At 47.3% G+C, this 27408-nt stretch overlaps 1 protein-coding gene across 1 annotated transcript in view; it reads right to left on the bottom strand.

The window, feature by feature from the left end:
* ed (hemicentin protein echinoid) overlaps positions 1-26896 on the bottom strand; it is a 120001-nt gene extending 93105 nt beyond the window's left edge. Inside the window, exon 1 of the mRNA XM_033482144.2 lies at positions 26237-26896. Coding sequence (XP_033338035.2) covers positions 26237-26306 — 70 coding nt within the window. The 5' untranslated portion in view covers positions 26307-26896. The remainder of the gene's footprint in view (positions 1-26236) is intronic.
* Between the last annotated feature and the right edge of the window lie 512 nt (positions 26897-27408).

The raw sequence follows: 27408 nt of genomic DNA, 5'->3' as shown, positions 1-27408 counted from the left end.
ACATTAAATTAAATTATATTAAATTGAATTTTAAGCATATTTGATAAAAACGACTAGATCAAAATCGCTATCGTAAAGACGTTAGGACAACTTCAGAATATTTTTAAGCTACGCGCGTCTTGTCACAATGACTTTTTCTTAAAAAAGGGGAGACATTTTCGACATTCTAACCATCGCACTTCGATCCGCGATCATCTTTCGAAATCGCCTAATCTGCTTCCTGGCGTATCGGTGTTGATGCTGTTTGAATATTCGGGAGCAATCGCCGGCAAACGGGAACCGGGTTGGGGAGGGGGGCAAAACCTGTACGAATAAGAACAGTGATCAGGAGAGGATCCGCTCGGTGTTTCCAGCGGTTCGAAAAACCTAATCGTGGCGTGACTATCTCGCCGATAAATCAGCCCCGAATTCCCCTGTTGGTTACTTTCGTTCTCGGTTTCGGGGCCTTGCCGGCTCGGGGCCGGGGGATCGAGGCGCGCGGCACCGGCCGCGCGGCCGGGGATTGCATACAATTTTCCTGCACCTTTGCCGGCTAACGAGGCGAAATGCCGTGAGCCCGGTCGGAGCCCGTGCAACAGGAATTACCACGCATTATCCTCCGCAATTTCGCCTGTCGGGTAGACAGAACGGATCACGATTACGGTGCCTGCGCTAAACTGCCATGCCTCGGAAACTTCGACGATGCCCGAGCGAGCCGGGCTCCGAGGATACCTACTTGTTTCGAATTATTAATGGTCCCGCAACTATCCGGCGAGCCCTGCGCCAAGAATTCGAACGCGTTTCAATGCGAAGTCGAAGACAGGCCAACCGAGCGAATCTTCCGGACACAGAGAGAGAACGAGAGAGAGAGCGAGACAGAGAAAGGAAATAGAGCGGTAGAGAGAGGGAGAGTGCGAAACGAAGCTGGCCACCGATGGTACACCGTCGGTTCACCGTTGAAAATCGTCTATCTGGGTCAAAACCGATCGATTCGGCAACACGTTCTCTTTTTGCACAGTGCAAACAGTTGCTCCGCTCTTTCGCGTTTTCCAGAACTCAATCTATTCCCGCCCAGCGGCGCCTCCACGCTCCGCAGGTCCTCTTAGGGATGAAACTCGCTATCCCCTGGCCCGTTCCCCGTACGGTCTTTCCCCCCCCCCCCCTACACCTCTGTTCTGTGAAATACTTCGACGCTCGCATTGTTATATAAAGCACCGTAAGAACGCGGTCCCGACTACGACTGACGCGCGAAACAATGACGGACAAAGTCGCAACGCTGACCAATTTTGAAAAGCAGATGCATCGAATAAATAATCGAGCTAAAGGCGGGATGATTTCGCCGCGATATAAATACGTTAATTCGTAATAATGTGTGCGCGATCATTCGCACAATGGGAACGATGAACGTTGAAAACACACGAGCAGAGACGACAAACGAATGGGAACGCTAACCGGGACGACGTACGGATAACAACGCGCCTTCCACGATACGATGCATTAATTAAACAATAACGAATATTATTAAACAATAACGTGAATTAATAAACAACCGCGTGTATCGATTGGACAATAGCGTGGATTGATGTGAACAATGGAGCTACGTCGATTATTCGATTACGCGGTATTTATTAATATATTTATAAATTATCGCGCGCGTTGCAGGTAATTACGAATTTAACAATATTTATCTTAAAAAATGTTTTACCTTTTAATGTTACGTATGTATAAAATGTCACGGAATTTTTCGATCGAAGAATTATCTGTTATTAATTATGGCTATATTCTTTCAGGTTATGGCAGTACATACCTTGAAAAAATGAATCGACGCTCGAACACGGACCGCTGTTAATTGCGGAACCAACGATCAACGGCAGTCGTTATAAAATTGCACACGCGTATAAAATATAATAAACTAATTAATACGATGAATAATAAACAATTCTGAACGGAATGCAAACGAGACATCCTTTCAATACCATTTAAACATCGACGATTATTAATTGTCTCTTTGAAACACGACGATCGACGACTAATTCGATCGTCGACTTTTCGACCATCGAGATGCCTTCCATCGTTTTCATCGAATTACTTGATCGAGTTAAAAATTCCATCGACTGCTGCTGGACACTGCATTATTTTTTACGCGAAGATCAAAGATTCTGCACGAAGAGGAAAAAAGCTCCTATCCGAAGACCGAATACGTTCAGTCTGTGACTGCGTCGCTGATAAACAAACTCCGGTGTAAAAGATGGAAATACGCGCTCCTGAGCGCTTCGACAAAAATAGTCAACTGAATAACCAAATTATGATTCGATTGCCCTGAACAATTTCCTACAGATGCGATCGGTGAAAAAATGAATCGAACCTGTGCGAGCCCGGGCCGGGAAGGTCGCTGCAGCGAGTTTCAACCCTTACTCTCCTTAATTCCGTTTCGCGGAGACGTTCGTACCATTGCATGAACCATCGCTATTATTATTACATTGTATCGCTGAGCGACCGGAGGGTAATCCCGTTGATAAATAAGTGAGGCGCCATCCCCGGGGGCGGTCCGGGTCGGCGAGGAAGACGAACGGCCACTTTAAACCGGGATTACCGTGATCGTTCGAGAGGGCACGTCCGGTTTTCCGGCCGCGGAACACCGTCTGCCCCCCTCCCGCCCCCTCGCCCTCTTTCTCTTTTCTCTTCTCGGCCATCTCCGGGTCCCGCAAACGCTCGTACGCTCGTTCCAGGCGTCGTCTTCCTCGCTGTTTCTTCGCTCGCTCGAGAAACCACTCGTAACCGCTCCGCACCGCTCCGAGACGGTCCGAGACGGTCTCCGCACCGCTCCGAGACGGTCCGCGTCGGGACGCTTATCGATCGAATCGCACGACGACGTCCAGCGTCTAGCGTTCGACGCGCGGACCGTCCCTCCTCGGTTTTACGAGGATATTATTAGCGCGCGGCCGACGCTGCTCGCGCGAAACGGCTCCCTGGAAACGAGCTGACGAGATAGCCGGCCGCGCGGATCCTCCTCCGTCTTCCAACGCCGGGATCGCCGTCCCGAGCCACCTCGGGGCCACCGTTTTACCTCTCGCTACCTTCGTCTTCCGGGACCCGTCCGAATCGCTCCCGCAATCGCACCGCGCGCAAATTGCCGGATCGGAGGACTCGAGGCCTGGATCGCGACTTCGCCAAGAATTTACGCTCCTCTCTCGACGTCACGGGGAAAACGCAGACCCGAAGAATCATCCTCGGCACGATTATTCTTCGGGAACGACTATTTTCAGACGGTTTCACAACGGTTTCGTGTATTTATCCAATAATTTGCACGTAGGCGCGCCGATCTCTCGCTACACCCACTCTCACCCACCCTCCCAAGCTTTTTAGAACTTTACACTCTAATTTCGCGGCAAACGAACCGTTTAGTCGAACGGTTTTCGGAACTGGGCTCTCTCTCTCTCTCTCTCTCTCTCTCATCGAGTTCAACGCGGGCTTCTAGCTTCTTCGGAATCTAAAATTGGCTGCGATCCGGGTCGTTCAACCCTCCGCCCGCGGTAACCGGGTCGTTTTGACCCGGTCCAGTCTTCGTCTTCGCACGGTGTGTGCTTGATCCATGGGTGCCACAGAATATTTTATTTTTTTATTAATTTATGTTAATGAAATCCTGGTAAAAAATATACAGTAATGTCTCCCTGATTGACGCTCAGATTGTGCAGAAAGATGGACAATTTGGGAAGATGAGATACGATTATTCGAGCCTCGGAGCTCGTTTTTATAGTTGTTAACCATAAAAAAACGAGCCAGATGGCTCGAACAATCGTATCTCCTCTTCCAAAATTGTCCATTTTTGTGGACAATCTCAGCGTCAATTAGAGAGACATTACTCTAATATAAATATATAATAAATATAATATAAATCATGGTAAAAAAAAATATAATATAAACATAAAATATAATAAATTAACGTTAGATAAGATTAGAGATATTTATATTACTTATAACCATAAAAATAGAATAAAAATGGCGTAGAGGTCGATTCGATTCAACTCGATTCAATTTGATTTGATTTTTCGTAGAATCAGTCCTCGAAATAATCGGTTCAGTAAAGAATCGAATCGGAAACCGAGGATCCCTAATTTGACGGTATTTGGTCCACGCACGAGTTCCTCGAAGACTTCTCCTAGATTGCTTGATCTTCTTACGTAGACTGGAAGTTCTCGAAAGCGGGGAACAAAGAAGAAGCCTCGACCCAGGCCGGCGCAGTATCCCGCGCGAGCACCGTGATTCGAAAACCGATTGCCGGATTCTCTTTGGTGGCCTCGATCCTCTCTGGACCGCTCGCGGCCGCGCGGATACGCTCCGCTCGTTCCCGCTCGGTAATTTACGTCCACTCGACGGATCGACTCGTAAAGCTCCCCCCGTCGGCGAAGGACACTTAATTACCCGACGAACGTCGGCCTCGTCGAGCTATCGCGAGCTATCGCGGGGGTCTCCTCCTCGATCCCTCGTTACCCTCGCTCGCCTTCTCACGGGACTTTCGCCGAATCGGGGAAAAGATATCCGCGTCCGTCCCTGCATTGCGAATCGATCCTCCGGGCCACCGCCGCGGTTCGACTATTAACCTGCCCCACGGGGATCCTTCCAGAAACCCAACAGTCGTGTAATTTAAGGAGCCCGGCAGAATCAATCCTGCCCGGGATGTTCCGACTGTTTAGATAACTTTAAGGTGTTTCCCTTTTCCGCGAGGCGTTCTCTTCCCTTCGACGTGTCCCATTTTTTTCAAGACGTTTCTCTCTGTCCTTTTTAAGACGTTTTTCTTCTCCTTTTTAAGATGTTCTCTTCTTTTCTCAGATGCTTTTTTCTTTTCGAGATGCTCCGTGAATTCGAAGACTCGCTGCATTTTTTCAAATTGAACGGTATTTATTATTATATTAAATTGTTTCTTTATTATAAATTGTTTTTATTATATCTTAAATTGAACGATATTTATCATACATTATTGTTTATACATTTATTATATATTTTTCTTGATATATTTATTACGTATTAAATTAAACGATGTTCACTATATATTCTTGTATACACATTTATTTATATTGAATTAATATTTATTACACATTCTTATTCACTCATTTATAATGTATTAAATACCATAAACAAGATTTTAAACGTCTTTGAACCACCTCGAAGAATTACAGCGACGAGATGTCACTATAAAGAAAGAGACCGATGCGAACCGTAGAAGAGAGAAAACTAAAACAATAGTGCTCGTACACACTATACACAGAGCACCCTCGCGCATAATAAAACCGCCATGACCGATTCAGGCGTTGTCAACGTGGCCCGAAAGTACAGGTGACAAAACTAAAATGCTAAAATTGCTTCGTGCGTAGACACGAAGTAACCTTGTTTTAATCTCGTTTGAACAGCGTCGCGGAAAGGTTGTGCTGCAACTTCGATGCCGTTTGCACCCGTTCGCCCCCTGTTTAAGGGAACCGTCACTCGTAACTAATCCCTTGTAAGTTTCGTCAAGATCGGTGTGTGCAAGTTTCCTTATGCTACCAAGTTTCCGCGATGAAAATCCACGGTGTCAAACAAAGATTCGCCGTGCTGCATCCCGTCTGGTTCCCGTCCCGGGGAATCTCAAAGGGTGCGCGCTTGCAACCCCTAACTTCGAGCATTGTCTTCGTCTCTTTTCCGACGGGCTGCTACAAGCGCGTTTCTATTACACGTTTCTAGCACGTTTAAACAAGTGTACGGTACAAATACTCCTTCTTTTTTAACAATTCCTTTTCGTCTTTTAAATAATGTTCTATCGCCGCTGTGTGCTACACTTGTCTTAGTACACTTCTACCTCCCTTGCGTGTATTATGTTAATATTATCACTAATATTACTATTAATATCATTATTAATATTACTATTAATATTATTATTAATATTACTCTTAATATTATTACTAATACTACTATTATACTATTAATATTATTACTAATACTACTATTATACTATTAATATTATTAGTATTATTATTATACTATTAATATTATTACTAATATATTATTAATATTATTAATAGTACTATTATACTATTAATATTATTACTAATACTACTATTATACTGTTAATATTATTAGTATTACTACTATACTATTAATATTATTACTAATACTACTATTATACTGTTAATATTATTAGTATTAATATTGCTATTAATAATATTATTATTACTAATATTACTATTATTAATATTATTATTATTAATATTATTATATTAACTTTCGTTTTGTCTTCTTTCTCTTCAACGTTCAATTTAATTGATATCGTTGTCATTATCACCATTATCACTACTTTCTCAGCTCTTTTAATTCCATTTTTGCGAATCTCCTCGAACTTTATCGCAACACACATGAACGCGTCCAGCATAGCCACGTATCCGTTACACAGCTACACGCCCAGCATAGCCACGTGTCCGGCAGAAGCGTGTAGCCGAACTCGCGGGAGAATCGGCTTAGAGAAAATCGAGCACGGCCAGAAATAAAGGCCGCGGTTGGAAAAGAAGCAGCCGTTTCGGCTTGTTCCATTTCTTCGGTTGTGCAATCTCGGCGGGGAGGGTGCCGGGGGTGGGGCCGGCTTCCGTTCATGACCGGCGGCAGTATATCAGGTTCGCATAGTCGGCCGGATCGAGTATGGTTTAAATAAACGATAACCGCGAGGCGCGGAGGCGTGCTCGGCTCGGACAGCCGAGCGCGAGCGGGCATATTCAAAAAGTCACACTTTACGCGGAGTCGGACCGGCCTCGTAAACCCGGCGGTCTTATCCGCGAGCAGACATTAGCGTGGTAATGGACGGTGGCCGCGTGCCTGGTAAAATCCGTGCGGGCATCGGTGGAAAAATCGATAAGCGCTAACGAGCAGCGAAAAACCTTCTTCCGGGTGGCGTTTGCACGCTCGCGGCCGCGACCCGCCGCGCGCCAACGACCGTTGCACCGCCGTGGAAAAAAGCTCGGCCTAAGGAGGGAGAAAGGCTTGCGGAGAGACTCGGGCCGACGGGCTAAATTTGAGTCCGGGAAACGACGGTCACCGAGGCCGAGGTGAGAGGCGAAAGGCGAAAGACGGGAAGCGAAAGACGGGAGGCGAAAGGCGCGGCGTGTCGTGCGGGCTCGCCCACCCATGCGACACGCGCGCGTATCGGCGACAAGGGTTCACCTGGAATAATTTCACTTTGCGGCGCATGATAAGCCCTCGGGTGCATGTTACCCTACCCGGCCGCGTATGATTGCGAAATCGCGTGATCCTCGGGCCGCGAGCCGGCCCGACGGCGACGCGTAAGCTCGGCCCTTTCGCAGCCCCGTTGAAAGCTGACCCGCGCGGGTCGACGCGGCCGCGACCGAGGCTCCTCGAGCACCGAACAAAGACGCGACGCCGCCGCGATCCGGGGTAGGGGAGCCAATTACCGTGCCCTGTTAGCAGTCCTCCGGAGTTCTCGCTACGAAATAAGAACTTCGCCGATCTAAATGACATTTCTCAGCTCCCCCCTCCCCGCGGAACGGTCGCCCAAGGTGCTCGACACCCTTGCCGTTTGTTTCAGAATCGACGTTTCTTTGGCTTTTACTGAAATTTCATAGTTAACTTTGAGCAATTTTATAGAGAAGTAGGCGATAACCGTAAAATTAATTATGCTTGAATATAAACGAAAGACTTTGTAATTGGCTACGTCGGGGTAACTGGCTGCACTAGCCTAGTGCGCTCGTCTGATTTTCCGCGCGATTCCGCCGGGCAACCGCGATGCGACGCGACACGACGCGGCGATTATACTTCGCGAGTTTCTGGCGATAAAAATAATCGGGTCTGTTGTTAAACGTGATTTATGAGCCGGCCTCTTCGACGGCTGGGATTTTTTTTTTTTTTTTTGATAAATCTACCGATCACGCAGTCTATTACATTCGGGAAACCGAACGGCTGAGCGATGAGACTAATTGGTGATCTATTTCTATTTCTCGTTCTTGGTGTCAAACATCGCTCGCGAGGGTAATTGTTTTTACGCGCGATTCCGAAATGATTTTTTATATTATCTCTTTTTTTCATTCTCTCTCTCTCTCTCTCTCTCTCTCTCGAAAGAAGATAATCTAATATATTGTATATTAATTATATTAATCATATATTAATTATCATCGACGAAGATACTCCAAAATTTTCTCGCAGCGCACTTTATACCTTTAAGAATTCAGTATCGCGTGCGCTGCGCCATGCTCTACGCTTTTCGCTTATCTTTAGATACCTCGATTTCTGTTACTTCACGTTATTACGTCATAATCGTGTCCACCTCTCTAGACTGCGCGGATTAAATTTGGATGCGACATAAAAATTGTTCGCGCTAATTGCAAAGACACGGAAGAGAGCTCCATGTTTATTGCATTGTTCAATTTATTGATTTATTTATTCAATTTATTTATTCGCTTCAACATGTTCGAGACAACGCGAGACAGTGTTTTCCAATTCCTCGTGTGTTTTCACAAAGTTTCGTATTTGATTTATTATCATCATATTTTTGTTACGAACGCATAAAATCTGGTTACAAGAGACGGTTCTTTTATTCTTTTTACATCTGCACTCTGTTTAATTGGAACTGTATTTTTGTATTGTGTTACGAAGGGCTCGTAAACATTTTATTATTATTATTAATATTAATTTATTACTATTATTATTGTTACTATTAATTTATTACTATTATTATTATTACTATTAATTTGTTACTATTAATTTGTTACTATTGTTACTTTTATTATTATATTATTATTATTACTGTTATTATTACTATTATTATTATTACTATTATTACTATTACTACTACTATTGCTATTATATAAAACTCTCAATCGAAGTAATTAACGCGTCCCACTCCCCGCGAAAAGTCTCCTTTGATCGATAGCAACAGCACCCCCGGAATTAGTTCAGCTAATTCGAAGTGCTCGAAGCACAATATCGATTTCCCTCGGCAACGCACAACTGGAACTGCTCGAAGACGGCGCAGCTGACTAATTTCCAGGAGCGAGTCACCCGAATGTGCATTCGGTGCACCGGCGGTGCACGGCGACGGGCCAATACGGGGGTGGGCCGCCTTCGACGGAATTGGCAGGATGACGGGGCGCCCCTTTTATCTTTTTATCGGGCGAGAGAGACAGAGAGAGAGAGAGAGGGAGAGAGAAAGAAGGTGGGAGATGACTTTTCCTCGAGGAACCTATTAGACGGTGAAGAGCGGATGAAGATAGGGGATGAAGCATCCCACGGCCGCGCCCGGAACGAGCCTCGAAGCCCTCTCGCCTTTTGTTAGCGACGCTCGTGTTCCCGGCGATGCTTCACGGGACACCTGTGTTTTGATCATCCCCCGCAACAATGCCGGGTTAGATTCCGCGGGTTTACGCCGCGCCGGATGATGAGCTGCTGCTGCTGCCGGCTGGCTGGCTTCGCAGCTCTCCGGCCCGCGGAAACACCCTTTCGGCGAGTCGATTTTTATGGGGTTGGCCGACGGTATGAGGTTTACACGAAAGAAACACGCACGGCCCCTCCCCTGCCGTCCCTCGTCCGCCGCCGAGCGAGCCGCGGCGCGATAAATAAACACGTGTTTCTTGATGGCTGTTTGCTTTTCCAACGGGGGAGAGAGAGAGAGAGGGTTAGCCGGCCGGCAGGCGCAACGAGGTGCCGCGGGTTCATCCTCGAGGTGTCTAAATCGCGCGAGAAAATAAACAGCGACGATTTACGGACCGGCACGCCGATTTCATTAGCCTCGAAACTTTCGACTCGGAAACGCCGTCGACAGGACCCAACCGTCTTCGAACCCTTGCCAAAGTAGATCTTTGACGCTGGGTTTACGGAACCCGTCAAAATGACGGATCGCTCGTTTCTTTTAATTCACGATTATTTGGACAGCAGAGATCATTTAAGATACTGGAAGATTAAGGTTAATAATGATAGTAGTAATAGTCATAATAAATAATAATAATGAAATAATAAGAAGTAATAGTAATAATAAGTAATGATAATAATAAAATAATAATAATAAGTAATGATAATAATAAAATAATAATAATAAGTAATAATAATAATAAAATAATGATAATAAGTAATAATAATAAAATAATAAGAAAAGAGTAATAATAATAATAAAAAAAATAATAACTTAAGATACTATAAGATATAAGATTAAGATGCCACCACCAGCGGCAAATAATAATAAAACTGCGGCAAACGTTGGACAATAACAGTCGTTCGAAATCAGAACAAACGTTGCCACTTTTATAAACTGATATAAAACAGTTGTGCGTTTACCGCGCTGTGTAAATTTCGTATTAACAGCAAACCAGAAACTTCGCAAGGACTCTATCAATTGATAAACGTTTTAATACAAATAAATGCAGGGCACACAACGAAAACGTCGAAAAGACAATAGACGCCGGTTACGTTTAATTATCAGCACTTTCGAAGTGACGTTAATTGAAATATTGTTTCAAATAATACGTTCCGTTATTTCATAATTATTCCGGTGCCGGCGCGATCATATTTTATAAAACAACGTATTCGAAATATTATTTCATCCGCGACGCGTTATTTTATTTCACGGTTATTCGAAATAATTATTCGAGACAATGGTGACATTTTTCTTGGAAATTACGTTACATCCGCAGGAAAATCTCTCTTAAAGGACGAACTTCTCGTAGAAGACGAGCTTCTCATTGGCTGTTGAACAACGTTCTGAGAGGATTATTTCAGGTTGAGATATTGGAAATTGCAAAAATTATGAAATCAATTATTTCAAATCGCTGCTATTTCGAGAGGATCGATACTACGGGCATTACGATTGGCATTAATTACTTCGGATAAGCTTCTTTCCCACTAGTTTCGTCTCGAACTCGACATTTGTTTCCAGTGTTCCGCAGAACATTTTTCTGGGACAGCTAACTTCGAAGCATCGAAGACGAAGACGAACGTCGCAGACAACAAACACGGATGAACCGAGAAAGAATTGGACACTATATCTCCGTGTTACGAACACACGAGCATATCCTGCGTCTCGGCAAGGGTTAAGGAAGCCACGCCCATCCGCGACGTCCTAAGCAGATGATCCAACTGAACAAAACCGTGATAAAAATTACGCTGCAAATTCTCGTCCCTGAAAAGCGCAACATAAATCGGCATGTCGAGGCGTCCCCTCCGATTAGGACGCGCGAGTATCTGTTGCGTGGTCACACGCGCGTGAAATTAAGCTCGCTCGCGGTGGTCCCTTCGGTGGAAATACGCGCGCGGAGGAAGTTCGCGCGGTCTTGGCGCGAATCGGACGCGTTGGAACGGTTTCGAACGAACAATTTCGCGGCCGGCCCATCACGGTCAGAGAGAGAAATAGAGAGAGAGAGAGAGAGAGAAAGAGAGGGAGAGAGAAAAAGGGAAGAGTGGACACGCGAACCGTCGGTGGTCGTTTAGTTCGGTCGTCGCGCGACGAAATGGAAGTGGTGGGCGCGCGCCCGTTCTGCTCGGGGGCGGAAAATCGGGGCCAGCGTCACGTTTATTTTTATAAACATAGACTGACAACGGCGACGCACTCGTCTCGTGCATTTTCATTTTAATTGCTTCAAGAGCTTTCCGGCTGTCGGAGCGCAGCGAACGTCAAAACCTTGCGCGCGCGAGTCTGTATCTCTCTCGCTCGCTGCTCCTGTCACCTGAAACGAGGAGATAGAGAGAGAGAAAGAGAGAGAGAGAGAGAGAGAGAGAGAAAGAGAGAGAGAAAGAGAGAGGTCGTTTCTACGTGTGAGGGTGTGCTCTCGCACAGGTCGCACAGAATTCGCGGGTTGCTGCACCGGCGTAAACGTGGCCTACGACGCGGAACCGGCCCTGCCGTAAGGCCATCGACCGTGCGCGAGCGCGCACGCGGCCGAGACTCGCGACCAGCCATGTTTCCTCGAGCTTCCGATTGCATCGCGGCCCCTTCCTCGAACCGCCGATCCACAGCCCCCGATACCGGCGAATGTGTGTCGAATTTTCTCCTTTTTTACCGCCCCTCCTCACCCCCCGAGCTCGGCGACCGATCGAACGCGGTCCGGCCCAGGCCGCCACGATCCCCGAACACACGCGGTAACGGTAACAAAGCTCGTCCACCATCGGACAATACCGTCCTCTCGATTTTTTCATCGACGAATTACTGCTCCAGATTCTGGCTGTCGCGATTAGGGCAAACTTGGCTGACTCCGAGACTTTATGTTTTATATTTCTTATATTTCTTATATTTTATATTTTTTATACTTCTTATATCTTATATCTTATATTTATTATATTTCTTATATCTTATATTTTATATTTCCTATATTTCTTATATTTTATATTTCTTATGTTTTATATTTCATATAATTCTTATATTTTCATATTTTAAGTAATATCCATATTAATATATTCTTACATTTATTTTATATTTCTGAGTAACAGATGTAACGTCAAGTCAGTCGTTTGTGCAAACAAATAATTGGCAGGGAGAAGTTAAAAAAAAAATATGTATTGCGTAAAAGAAGACACAGTTGCATTTTCAAAGTCAGTCGACGTCACTCGTGTTACTTCGTGACAGGGCTGCTTAAACTACCGTCACGCTCTTTTATATTGTTTTTTATTTATGTTTTTGACGATTGCATGTCGAGACGATTGCAAGAAACAGAAACAGAACGAGAACGAATTGTTCTATTTCATAATATTGATAAGTTGCAAACGGTGTAACGAATGCCAATCAGAATATTCTTGTGTTATATCGCAACTTTGTATTTTTATATCCGTTATCCATTTGTTATATCCGTTTTAATGCTTATGCTCGTGTTTTATCGATCGCTCGCAGAATCATAGTAATAGGGGATGGTAGGATACTATAACCCCCAGTCGTTAGTTTTTCGAAGTTTTCGTTAGTTTTTGGAATGTATCTGGAAAAAAAGCTACCCTCGTTAGTAATACGAGACCGCGGATTTTTATACATTTGTTCCGAAAATGGTGGAGCGAAAATAAAGACAGCGAACGGATTGAAAAAGGGACTAAGAATATCGATGAAAATTAATTTCAAAATCTGTAAATTACTAAACCGTTGCGACCGCAGCTAGTTCCTCGGCGTTAATAATTTCTACGATGGAACGCGAGACAATTTTTCTCTCTTCCACGTCTCCGTTTACTTCAATTCATAGACTATGATAACGTATGGAATATTCATCGCGCGAGCCTGGCTCGTTGTTGCATATAATAATCCAAGGGGTTGAAGGAAGACAGAAAATCACAATTGGCTCGCCTCTCTAGCAAACGATGTGAACAATTTCTATTTTGCGCAAATATTCGCGGTCGAGTAATTAATTACCCGTTGACAAAATTCCCAACTTTACTCCTTAACGGTTCAGGGTGTCGTCGCCCTCCAACCCTCGTACGAGGAGATAGGGTTGCGAAGAGGGACGCGAGCCTTTTCCGAATGCAACAGCAATTCATTGAATTAAATCGCCGAAAATTGCGTGAACGTCGTAAAAATGATGTAAACGCTCCGAGTCGAAACAGACCCGGCCACCGTCTCGCGGGGGTTGATCCGAAGCGCGTCGCTGGCGTCGCGGAACCAGCGCGATGTAAATGAAATATCGACAGGTTTTTACAAATTCAATGGGCGTCCCGCTACTTATGGCTCTGAGACCGGTGCACGTGTGCGTCGAGGTCGGCGCGCGGGGTGGCCGAGGGGTTGGCGCTTGTAAATACGCCCCGATGCCGATAAATCGGCGGACGAGGATCCATAAATAGCGATACGTGCGTTGTACCCTCGCGATACATCGCGTACGCTTCGGTTCGAGCCTACAGAAGAGAGAGAGAGAGAGCCGTCTCGCGGAAAGGCGGCGGAGGCAGCGAGTTGGCTGTCGGCCAGCGGATATTTTCGTAGTGTGTTGGCCCAGTGCATGCGCCCTGTGCCCAGACCCCTGTAACCCCATCGCGTCGTCTCGGCACGGGCTGCTTAAATCACTGGGAATGTACGCCGCTAGATTCCGGCTCGGCGAACGTACCGGCTCGACCGTCCCCGCGAGCGTTCCTCTTGCGAGCCGCCGCCACCCTCCGCTGTAATAAGACTCGAGAAACGCCTACGAAGAAGGATAGATCGGCCACCTAATCGCTGGCAGTTTGGCGCCGGCTTGCGATCCAGGTGTACGGGGAATTTTAATCGGCCATTTTTTCCTCGACGACGTACCCGTTCGATACACTTTCTCCGGCACTTCGTCGCAGACGTGTAATTTCGAGGGTGGCGTCGCTCGACAGGTGGTGTTGGATTTGTTTAATAAATATAGAAATATTATGATACGGATTTTTTTCTTGAATTCATGAGACGACGCACCCCCTTCTTGCTCTCGATTGGGTGTTCGTCTTGAAAATTTAATTTCACAGATTTGTAATGGAAATTTAGTTTGTTATAGATTTTTGGTGGTTTAAATTGTAAGAGATTTTTTTAATAGATATTTAAATTGCGACAGATTTTTTGTGGTTTTAATTGTAAGAGATTTTTGATCGAATTTTAAATTGCAAGAGATTTTGTAATAGAAATTTAAATTATAATAGTCTTTTGAATAGAAATTTAAATTGTACTAGATTTCTAATAGATATTCAAATTGTACTAGATTTATTAATTGTTAATAGAAAGTAAAAACGCGTCTCTTTCGTTTTTCAACCCCTTCCTGTACTTCGCCGAGTCCGACAAGGCTCTTGACTATTAACCCTTTGCACTCGAAGCTATTTCAATTTTTTCAGATATTTTTATTTTGCACGAAGAAGTGCATTTTATGCATTTGAAATTGACTCTTGTGACTCGCGCAACGGTAACGCTCTTCACGATCTTTTCAAATCTAAACTTTGCTAATGTAAAAACTATTTTCGATCGTGACATCATAAATGTTAATGGTGCCTCAGAGTCGCCACTCGAGTGCAAATGGTTAATCGTGACGACCTGTTAAATTCGAATAAACTCCTTTGAAATCCGAACTTTTGTCCCTTTAAATCTGAAAATATCGTGTAAAAAGTATGAAAGTGTTCGCGAAAGCGTTTTATTTAACCGTCGGATTTCCAATAGGTAGCCGCGCGCTGCCTCTATTACAGGGAGAGAATTATGATCGGAGCCTTTGTCGAGCAATGTTCTCTTTTTCATACGCTGCAGCGTCAAACTGCGTGTCTATAGGATTTGATCGGACCCTGCCCGGATCTAGGACAGCAGGTTCTAGCCGCCGCAGTTGCATCGCTGCGAATGGAGCCTGCATGGCCTATTCCCTTTGCTCGACATAATCGCTATCGCATATTTGATTCATAGTTAAGTTTATGGATAGAGCGCGATATTCTTGCCGGGGAACTTTGACAGTTGAAGTTGATCGAAGCTTTATAATTTTGTTATAGAAGGAAGTGTAGTATGTGGAGCCAATAAACCGGCGATAGAGTTAGGCGACTAGTAACGGTGCTGGTGCACACTGGTACCGGAGCTGCTGGCACAACTAGCAGTCGAGGAACATCTTCGCAGGAGAACAAGATATCGAGTTCGATTCTGCTGACCTCGCAGCAACCCGATCGCGACCCTATTAGCTCCCCTAAGCAGTGTCGCGAGCATTGATTAAATTGTTTCGAAGAAATTTTTAATCTAAGACATTTGTCCGAACGGCTTCTTTTTAGTCGAATATTTTTACCTAGAAATATTTCGATATAAATTGCATAATATTATCACCTATTATGCGTGAAGAGGTCTTGCAGCCTGATTATCACTGCACACCGACAATAATAATAACAATAATAACAATAATTCTATTCGAATAAAACTAGCTCGTCATAAATTATTCCACCAATTCTTTCGAACAATTCCGTCGTTTCAGTATTCTATTTACAATATTAATATCGTCGAATGCTCTGCAACTCCAGGGGGTAGTTCCAGAGGGATAAAAGATCGTTCCGCGGCGCGAACGATTCGCAAAACGTGTATCATATACCGATCAGATAGAGAGAGAATGGTCGCGTCAAAAGAATAGAGTTCCACGTCAATCAGAAAATTCGCGAAACAAAGGGGTCGCCGCTGTCCGGAGTTGACGAGCGCGGGATGGCCGCGGAACGAAATCAAACTTGTCCCCGGGTTCCCCTACAAAGGAATAATAATTGGGGCTCGGCGGAAAAGCGGCTCGGTCCGCCGATAAATCGGCGAGTATCGATCAACTAAAAAACCAAAGTTAATCTAGGATGGTATCGCGGGCCTCTTTCTCTGGAATGGTCGCGTCGCGGCGCGGAATACAGTAATGTCTCCCTAACCGACGCTTAGATTGTCCACAAAAATGAACAATTTGGAAAGAGGAGACACAATTGTTCCAGCCTTGCATAGTTGTTGACAATCGATAACCATAAAAAACGAACCACAAAGCTCGAGCAATCGTATCTCCTCTTCCCAAATTGTCCATTTCTGTGGACAATCTGGGCGTGGACAATTACAGAGACATTACTGTATGACCGAAAGGGGTGCGCGCGGGGTCGTATGCCGTAGGTCGGTCGACAAAGGCCACGGGGCGAGATGGCGTCGGGTTTCGGGATCGGATGCCCGGAGACGATCGGCTGTCCCGGCGCGGTCCCCCGATTGCCACGGGAGCGTAACACGTGCGCCGGCTAAACGAGCTTCGACTCGGGATCCGCGGTAAAACGGGCCGCGGGAGTGCCCGGAGTCGGAGCAGCGGCAAACGAGCCGGAAATCGGGCAACGAGCACGGCCTCGTCGCCCGCGAGAAGAACACGGGGGGATACGCGTATACGAATCCAATTACGCGGGATGGAGACTTCGCGTACCCTCGGTCCAATTAACGGGAAAACTAATTTTCACGCGGCGAAATCCGCGCTGGCCGCGCGCGCGCGCTTTTTTTCGCCCCTTTGTCCCCGCACGCTCGCGCCAGAACCATCCCCTCTGTCTCCCCCATCCTCTCTCTCTCTCTCTCTCTCTCACGCTCTTTCTCTCTCGGCCCCGCTCTCATTTACGCCACTTCGGCGTGTGTGCGGCGAGGTCTCTTGATTCGGCGCGCGCCGCGGCTCTCGCTCGTTCCGCTGAATTTAATTTAGCACTTACCGTATTGCTCGGGGCACGGCTAACCGTTTAACCGCCTAACGCCTTCCCAGAGCCGACCCGGGGGCGACGGCCTGGCGAATTTTCGTGGACGCGCGGATTCGACGCCTATTCTCTCTCTCTCTGTTTCTCTCTCGCACTACGCTCTTCGCGCCGAGCGGCCTCGATTCGCGGCCGGCCGCGGGTGCGCCGCGATGAAATCGAGTCGTCGAACCGCGCGGAGCGGACCAGAGGTGTTCGACCGCGTGCCGCGAAACCGGCCTCGATAGTTTTCGGGCAATCGGGTTTTTTCCTCGAGTCAACCCACGCTTCACGATCACACGAAACGTCTATTTTCTTTGGACACCGTCGGCCGAAATTTATCGCCGAGAGTTTGGTGATAATTGTAGCTTGTGAAGCTACAGCTTCATGAAATCTTGCGTTCAAAACTTTGCATTCGAATTACAGTAATGTCTCCCTAATTGACGCTCAGATTGTCTAAAAAAATGGACAATTTGGGAAGAGGAGATGCGATTGTTCGAGCATTTTGGCTCGTTTTTATAGTTTTTGGCAATTGGTAACTATGAAAACGAGCTGCAAGGCTCGGATGATCGTATCTTCTCCTCCCAAATTGTCCCCTTCTGGGGACAATCTGAGCGTCAGTAAGGGTCCCGGTCTTTTCGATTACCAGTTGCTTCCAATAATTATCGCCTGAATCCATGAGATCCGTTTCTCATTGTGAGAAACAAGGATATGGTTCACCGACCTTTATTGTTTATTGTGATTTAAATTCATATAATTACAGTAATTTCTCCCTAGAATGCCAAATTTCGGATCGCTGCGAATTTCCCTGCGATAGTCCTACGCCTATGTAATGACAACACACAATGTTTGGATGTGATTCAGGTAAGAAAAACCGAGGAGTTACAAAATACGTGACCAATCTCTGTCGAATAGTTGCACGTGGCCTCTGAATTGCCTTGGAATCGTGGCACGTGGCCTCCGAATTGCCTCCGAATCGCGGCGAAAAATTAGAAATAAGAAAATTAAGCGATCGTTTTTATTCTCAGCCTGATCGTATTCATCTCGCCTGAATCCAATAAGATCAGTTTATAAGTTTTCGACGCTTTCAACGTTATCGGATATCTTATCAACAATGATTTTCCGCAATAAAAAAAGAACGTTCTGCCTCCGTTTCAATTTGATCGTTCGACAACGGTATAAAATCAAAGTCTACGGCAGAAAATCTGGACAATTGGCCGGACGATGTCGACGCGAAAATAGTTGTTTCGTTCCATCGTGATCCGACGATCCGCGCGCGCGCGCGCGCGCTCGTGCGACGAGTAAATTCCAGCCGCTCCGATATCGTTTTCCCAGCCGCGACCGTCGATTTGCCTCGGGAGTTGGATTAACGGCGCCGCCACTCGCCGAACGAAACTCTTTAAAATCGACCGGATGCTCTCGGCCGCCGATGTACTCCCTTTCTCCCTTTATATCGGCGCCCCTTTCCCATCTCTGTGCCCGCGATCATCTCTCCCTTTCCTCGGTCGTCGATCGAGCTCGCCCGACTCTCTCGATGGCCCGCTCTCGATTTTGCCCGCCGTCAGAACTGCGAAGCAATCGCGGCCAAGTAAATGACGATCGTTCGGCATTGTTGCCCGGGAGAACGTGCTCGCGGCTTTCGGAAATCGAGCGGGGAACGCGGGGACGAACGCGGGCGCGCCGCTGTTTGAACCAGATTTTCCCCCTTTTCCTCCGTTTTCGCTGTTTTCCGTGTCTTCCTTTTTTCCGCGCTCTCGTTAGGGGATTGTCGGCGATCTGACAATTGCTCGCGATCACAATGACAACGTTGCTCTCCCTTTTTAGGGCCGCCGCGGCTGCCGCCGCCGAAAACCCTGCCGGCTATTATCCTTGGAATTATTATTTTCATTATTGTTCGCCGTTGTCGGCCCGTGCACCCTTTATCGCCGGTTAATTGAAAGTAAACATTGTTCGCGCGTCCAGTAACGAGGCTGTTTCGCCTACCGATATGCAACTGCAATTGGGTTCTCGACGGCCGGAAGTGCGTCCGAATCGTTCTACGATCGCGCGATGATTTCTTTCAAGGCCACCATAAGGGTATATTCGCATAGAAGAGAGTCCATGTACGTGTTACAATCGCGACTGGCAATTTGGTATGATTTTTTTCATTTAATAACTGTTTGTAGTCGAGCGACGACTCTAAGAATTACGCTAAGAATATGTCACACGTTTCAACGTGATTTTAATATTATTTGTAATCGTTGCATGTGTCGCGAAATTTCATTTCTACAATGTAGGCTACCCGAAATTTCAGAGAATTGATAATGAACGCTTTCGGCAGCTGTCGGTCTAATTAATAATAATAATAATGACAGTAACAGTAATAATAGTAATAATAACAATGAAAATAGCAATTCTGGATACAACTACATAGCAAGAAAATTCCTACAATAGAAACACTGACACGAGATTGGCGTAGACCGTTCAGGATAAATGCAAACCGGAGAAGAAATCCTCTGAGCACCCACTAAAATAATAACGATAATAATAACGATTAATAATAATAACGATGATAATAATAATAACGATGATAATAATAATAACGATGATGATAATAATGATTAATAATAACGATGATAACAACAATAATGATTAATAATAATAATGATTAATAATAACAGTAATTGCGAGGAAAGACAGCTGGGTTCCGGAACCGGCCGTCACCGTTATTGCAAAGCGGCTATCGCGGAAATCAGTGGCACGGTGATTGGTGGAGCTCGGGCATTTATAATAAACAAATAAATAAATAATCCGCTCGAATTAATCCCATTAACTTCTTACTTATGCATTCCGGGAGAACGTTATCGCGCCTCGATACGCATCAATTAATCCGCGTTCAATTAACCTCCATTCGGCATCGCGCGAGGTCGCCGCTGGCCGAGCCGCGCCGAGCCGAGAAGGGGTTCCTCGCGAGGATTCTGATCCGGCCCGGCATGCCGACTCTCCAAACAGCGGAGCGAGCGATTCGAGTAACATTAGCAACGCGTCGTTTATCAGTCGGCAGCCACGCGGACCGTTCATCCCCCGTAATGCTCGTAATTCATTCCGCGGCCGGCCGAATCGACTCGGGTTTTCGAAATATCGCGTTACACAGGATCCAGATCCTCTGACCGAAATCCAAGCGCGGCGTAACGCGCGGAATAGCGCGCCGTGCACGCCGGTACGCTCTCGTTCCGCCGGCAATGAACCGCCGATGAACCCCTCTTTACCTCGGCCCGCCCCGCAACCAAGATTCTTCGGTTATTGCTGCGGGGGTGGCACCGAGAGATGCCTCGGCTTTCTAATTTCGGGGCGAGAGAATTTTCCGGGGAGAAGTTCGGTCTGAGCGCGCTGTCACCGGCGCCGTTAATTCCGGCGAAACTCTATCGCCGCTCTATAATCATGCCGGTGGTGGGCACCCTCGGCCACCCAACCGCTCCTACCGCCGACACCCCCTCGCATGGCCTCTGATTTATCGGGTCCCATGGATTATTCCGCCGGCGAAGACTTCTTGCACGCGGTTTTTTCCCTCGACTTTGGTCTTCGCTTTTAACCCTCGGACGGCTGACCTAATTTTTAATTGATGCAACTATAATATTAGCGACGTTTGTAATAATTCAGCGATGGTTTTTGAGCGATAATTGTCTCGAATTGGAAGTGCGACAACATCGCCGGAGAAATGACCGATTTTCATAGATTTTGTTCTGTAATTGTTGAAGTCGAAGAGCTGCTTCCATTATAAAAATTACTGAATATATTTCTCTAATCGAGCACGCGCTGTTGCAAAAATTGCGAAAAATTTCGATCTCGCAATTCTCATTCGGTAATTTCTATTAGTCGCTTTCAGACCGTCGGTCGACTAAGATCGTTGTCGCTAAAAAATCATTACCGATGAAGGCCATAATCGGCGAAAATCGTAGTCGATTATATATAGCCGTCGTAAACGAAGTCTGGAGTCGGTGAAAATACCGTCGGCGAAAAATCCATGGGAGCCCGTGATTTATAGGGCCCGTGAACTCTCTCTCGCAGAGCAGGCCGGCATTTCGCGGAAGATTTCGCAGCCGATGTAACACGCCCGATGAAATTACCGGCGCGTGTACTCGTGCACTCGCCGCGGAACGCGTTTTTCCCGGCATTCACCGTGGAAAATCGCCGGCCCCGCGAGCGCCCCCGCCCATCCCCCGTCTGTCGCCTCGACCTTCCGCCGCCCCGTAACCCCTTGAAAACGCATTAAACATCAGCGGATCTCGACCAGCCGGCCATGCTTTTAATCAGGCTAATGCGTAGCGTCGAGTTATCCCGCGGTTCGTTTCGCTTCCGCGTGCCCTCCCCTGCCGGCACCGACCCCCGCAGCAACCCTCTCTCAAGTATCGAGTAACGTGTGCACGAGTGAAAACCGAGCGACGGGTCGCCGCGCCGCGCCGAGCCGCGCGGAGCCGCGTCGGTCAACGAGAAACACCCCCGCAAACCGCCCGCCGCCAGGAGGATTCGCTTTGAAGAACAGGATCTTCGCTTTGAACCGCGCGAGACACCCCGCAGTCCCTTCGGCTGGAAAAGCCGGAGTTCGAGCGCGAGACTGGCCCGAATCTTTCTCGGCCACCGGCTCTCTCCTCGCGTTTGCTTCGTCGACTCTTGTTTAACCACCGATTTTTCCGTTCAACGACCTCTCGGAACAGCGTCTCCTTATTTCACGCGTTCTCCCGCGGATTAGCATTCATTTTCATTCGGACGAAAAAATTCCACGAGTCCCGCTCAATCAGCGGAATTTACGCGTTCATGGAACAATGGGGTGGTTTTTAGAATTTCGAACAGTGCTCGAATTAAAAGCATGTTAATACACGTTGGTGTACTATTTTTAATAATTTTAAGAATGAAGTTATTGCTCGCTTTCTATTCCTTGCAATTTGTGCAGACAATTTTTATTTCGCGTAAACATCCGCAGGCTAGCTGCCTGTAATATTCCAATTTACAAGTCATATTATCATGCATTTAATTGTATATACGTGTTCTATAGACTGAACGAAATGATACTATTCGAAACACTGCTAATACCAAGTGATCATGTCGCGGTACTATTGTTATTTAGAGTACACTGTATTTGTACAATTATTATTTAAATAGTAACATTATTTATAGGATAATACCACTGTTATTTAGACTACACTGTATTTAAACAGTTATTTCATTTATACGATAATATAATTATTACTTAGGCTACATTTTATTTGAACAGTAACTTCATTTAAACGATAATACCATTCTTACTTAAACGACACTTTACTTAAACGTTTACTACATTTACAACACACCCGTCTAGACTCGCCCTCATTCTACCTCATCATGAACAAGAATATCCAGGGATCTTAATTGGCAAATAAATCAACCGCGCTTGATACAAACTATTCCAACGATTAACTCATTATCCGCGATTCGCGGACTTACGCCACTTGTCAACTAAGAGGCAGCTTTGAAAAACACCCTAGAGGGGGTGTTGCAGCATCTATGCACAAGTTGCGCGGATAATTCGCGACGTCCCCTCCGGCTGCGTCGGCGAGCAAGCGTAGGGAACTCGCGGCGAGGCAAAACGAGGCGAGGCGAGGCAGGTGAAGGAAGAAGGGAATCGAAAGTTGGTCGGGGAAAAGAGCGCGGCGGGGGTTGGCGCGGCAGGGGTTGCAGGGACTCTCGGCGCGGCTCGAGAGCACGCGGCCAGCCCGAGTAAATGAAAATTTATTCGCGGACGTTCCCGCGGACGGCATAAATTGCGCAAGTTCCCGACGAATTAAGCGGAGCGCGCGCGGACAGTCTTCGGGTTCGCTGACTTCTTCGGCGAACCCGGCGACCGCGGTGCCGCGTGTGTGTCTCCGTGAGCCGGGGCGAGTGAATTTTCCAGTGCCCCGAAAACTGGCGGCGGAGCCATAGAAATCCCGTTATTTAGGTTACGAGGAAACCCGCCGAGTACGGGGAGGATGATGCAGCCGGAACGAGCGACGATTCGCGAGCAAATCCGCTTTGGCTTCGAGCGCGAATTCCTGACGCGGCACCGCCGGCGGTGCTGCTCGCTTCTCTCTGCCAGTCGCGGCCGACTTCCGGCGACCGAATCTCGAGGAGGAGAGGACTCATCTCCTCTCCGCTCCGCTTCGTTTCGCTCGGCTCGGATCGGATCGGGCCGCAGCTCCCACTGTAATCCCGGCCCGGCCCGGTCCGATCCGGCCTCTTGCGCGCCCCTCGTAAACTCGGACCTTATTCGCGCGATTCTGGCCGAGGCCCAACACCCTCTCGCTTTCCCGGAATCCTCTCTTATTTCACAAACGATCGTCAATTAATTACGCCGAGTGCTCGCTCATACGTTTAGCGACGACAAACTGCACCGCACGCTGCAATTTTACGTTCAACCCTTCCGTCAATTGCCGAAATCGTCGACCCTGGTCTACGAGGAGGCTCGAGGCTTTACATTATTCGAGCCTTGCAGCTTGTTTTTTAGCTACCGATTAATATAGAATTAATATAAAATTAATATAAAATTAATATAAATAAAATTAAAGTAAGTAAAATTAATATACATCAAATTAATATAAATCAGATTAAAATAAACCAAATTAATATAAATCAAATTAATATAAAAACGAGGCGCGAGACTCGAATAATAGTATCCCCCTTTACAAATTTTCAATTTTCGTGCGCAATCTGAGCGCGAATTAGAGCGAAATTACCGTATCCCTGCACCCAGCACATTACACAATAGTATATACAACATCTAACGCGTAAAAAAGTAACCTAAATTTCCATCCCCCGCGGCCACCGTCGCCTAACCCCGCTCGCCAGCCAATTTCCTTGAACCGCTGCTTCCGCGATCATGCTCGCTCGCGCCAGCGATTCGCGGAGCTTGTAAGACGCATCGCCTAACCGCGAAGAACTCGCTGAACTGGCGACAACACGCCGAGGAACCTGTTGAGCCGTATAAGCTTCGCTCGCGCGAGTTTCGAGCTTGCCAAGAAGAACAAGCGGGCTCGTTCGCCGACATATCCGACGCGCCTGATTCCGGGGATTCGTTGCAATTACGGCGATAGAAAATTCAACGAACCCCCTCGCCCCGCCCCGCCGACTGTTTAGGCTGTTCGCGGTGTCTCGCGATTCCGTTCGCGCGAGTAACGTTTAATTCGGCTGGCCGGTGCAGGCGCGCGCGACGGCCGAGGATAAAGTAATTTGTATCGCTTTGAAGTCGCGGGAGCCACGGTTTATTCCAATTTAATCCTCGCGGAATCCTGTTTGTTTGGATGCTGCGGATACTCCGGCGAGATTCGATTCGCCTGTCTCTCTGTGCGTTGCGCGTGGCTCGACTCTTGCGTCCGCTCGATCCCGGCGTACGAAAAAAATGTTGTCCGAGCCCCCCACCCGGTCGCTCGGCAGGCGGAGAGCCGCGATAGAGTGTTTAATAAAAATCGAAGTTGGTCACGAGTAATCCTCTAAGTCGTCCTAATTGGAAAAGTTGGTTAATCCGCGGGAGCACACCGGTGAAGAAAACTCTCGACGGTGTTGAATAAATTTAAATAATTACCCCCTAATAACCGTCCTCCTCTTCTTCTTTTTTTTTCCTTCCTCCGCGCCTCGCGGGATTTAAAAGACTCTGTCCTTTGGCCGCGCTTCTCTTAATAAATAAACACCCTCTTGCTCCCGGCGAGCTATCGCCGGCAAAATAATTCCTCGAAGCCGTTAAGAAATTCTGTGAAAGTGGAGCGGAAATAGAGGAATAATGATTTTCTTCGTGGATCCCACGGAGCTCCGACCTATGATGGGAGGGGTGAGGGGAGGGGCGGTATAGCACACGCTCGCTACCAGCCTCACATATGTGTGACGACCCGCGGTCTCGTGTTACGCGCGAAGAAAGTCCAATGAATTTTATGTACGCGAGTTCTTATCTCCGCGTTACGAAATCCACGGCTGTTCTGATTTAATTTATTTAATTGAGGGAGAGGATTCGCTCGTTAACAGCACTACGATGGACGCTGTATGCAACGAGTGATGTAAACAAGAGTATTCGACACAAAGGGGAACAGATAAAGAGTAACACGAAGCAAAGCAATCGAGAGCACGAACTAAAGAAAAAAGATATTAGATCTTTTAGAGCGATCCTATTAGAGCTTCGTCGATCAACTATCGTTCTGCGGATCCGTCTAATTCCGTTGAAATAATAACGACTGTATCGTGATGACGGCAATGTTGATTCAGACAACAATATTTTTAGCAGAATAATAAAGCATTCTCCAGTGAAAGCCCAATTTTCTTAACTGCTCAAGCAGGTGATCGAGATTGTGAGAATTCGATTATTTTTACTGCGATATGATTAATATTTAATACGATTGTTACTCGATCTTGTGCAACGCAAAAGGTTCCGGCAACCCTTAGCGCTTGGAAGATTTCTCCTGATACCAGCAACTCGAAGTAAATCTTCTCAAAATTGTGATTCTGTTGTACAAAGTAGAATTGAAATAATATACCGCTTAAATATATACGTGAAATTGTCTAGAAGTTACTAAATAAACAATTTCGTGTTTTTATCTACGTATTTTACACGTCTACCTTAAAAGACGATAATTCAGCGTCGCTGTGCCCGCGACATCGGCGTGCAAAGGGTTAATTTTCTGATCGCGAAGTACGAAATACTGTATTACCGTATTCGTATGTATCAGCTTAAGGGCTTAACGAGTAATTTAGGTAGATTCCACGGGAACCCTAAACGAGGAGCAAGTCGTTGCCCATTGGGAAACGTTCAGCGGAAGTCCAAGTTCCATCGCCGGAACTATTAGAATAATAAAACTCGTTCGTTCTACAATTCCGCGGGAGAACAAAATGTTTCTCTTTCAGCGGACACGGTTCCACAATGTCTGTAGAAGCTGCGAACCTCGTCCGAGCTTGTACGGGAAGTCGAAGAATTCGTTCCACGGAACGAATCGCGAGGGTGAACAGTCGTTCGCCAGACCCCGAAGAATGGCGGCGGTGAATAATCGGAAGGAATCGGGCCGGCGAACCGATCCGAACGAGGCAGAAAGAAACAACAGGTAGAGAACGGATCTAGACCGCGGAGGGTGAGGAAGAAGATCGAGAGATGAATCGTAGGCTGACTCACCCACGGTTCCCAGCAGCGCGAGCAGACACCGGCAGATCCTCATGGTTGTGCGTCCGGTATCGGAGTTCATGGTCGAAGGGGGCTGTCGAACTGCGGCTCCACGGGAACACAAGACACACAAGTATCACTCAAGACTGTCACAGTGTCCCGCGGGATGCAACCGGAAGACACATGGGTACCATGGTTTCTGGTTCACCAAACAAAAGTCGATGGGACGCCGAGGTTTCCTCTGTTTGCGAACTCGTTCGGCGCACTCGTCACCGTTTGGAGAGGCTGGATACACAGAGAGCGAGAGGAAACAGAGGAGACAGAGAGAGAAAGAGAGAGAAAGAGGGAAACAGGAGAGGGGAGAGAGAGAGAGAGACAGAGAGAGAGAGAAGCGCGGAGTCGCTCACGTGTCGACGTGCGGGCCGGCGGCGGACCGCGATCTCGATCCCTGGATCGGCCTGGATCGGTGATCGTCCGTCATCGCGCGTGAAGAGGAGAACCGCGGGAACGTCGGGCCCGAGCTCGAGCGGATCTGCTGCTCGAGGAGGTCGGTCGCGATCGACTATGGCGACGAGGACGGTGAAAACGGGCCTCGCGAGCTGCCAGCGAGCGGATCGGAGCGGAACGGAGCGGAACGCGAGAGCCACGGAGAGCCTACCTGGCACCTTGATAGCCGGCGGTTAAGTGCGACCGCGGACCGTCCGACTCGCGTCTCGCTCGGTCGTTTCGAGAGAGAGCGAGAGAGAGAGAGAGAGAGAAAGAGGGAGAGAGTGATCACGCGCGCATGCCTCCGGCGAAACTTTCCTCGACTCGACGCGACGCGATGCGATGCAACGCGGATTCGACTCGGCCCGACCCGACCCGAGTACTCGGACTCGCCGAGCCTCGTCGGCCCGCGCCGGCTCGTTTATTTCTCGCGCCAGGATGCCTCTTTCGAGCCGGCTCCTCGGCTCTCCTCTGCGTAAACTCTCTCTCTTTCTGAAATGCCGCCCTTTCTCTGCCCTCTCCACCTTTTTTCGCCCGCGGAAACGCGGCGACGATTGATTGATCAAAAGATATCGCTTTACCTCCGGAAAAAGCTTCCGGAAAACCTCTCCCCGGGGACTCGCCGGAGGCTCGCGGCGCGGTGGCCAAAGGGTGTTTAGTAAACTCCTTGACCCCGATAGCTTCCTAGCCCCGGCTCG

This window comes from Megalopta genalis, chromosome 2 (genome assembly GCF_051020955.1).
Source record: "Megalopta genalis isolate 19385.01 chromosome 2, iyMegGena1_principal, whole genome shotgun sequence".
In the NCBI taxonomy this organism is placed as follows: domain Eukaryota; kingdom Metazoa; phylum Arthropoda; class Insecta; order Hymenoptera; family Halictidae; genus Megalopta; species Megalopta genalis.
This window is presented reverse-complemented; position numbering and strand designations above follow the sequence as displayed.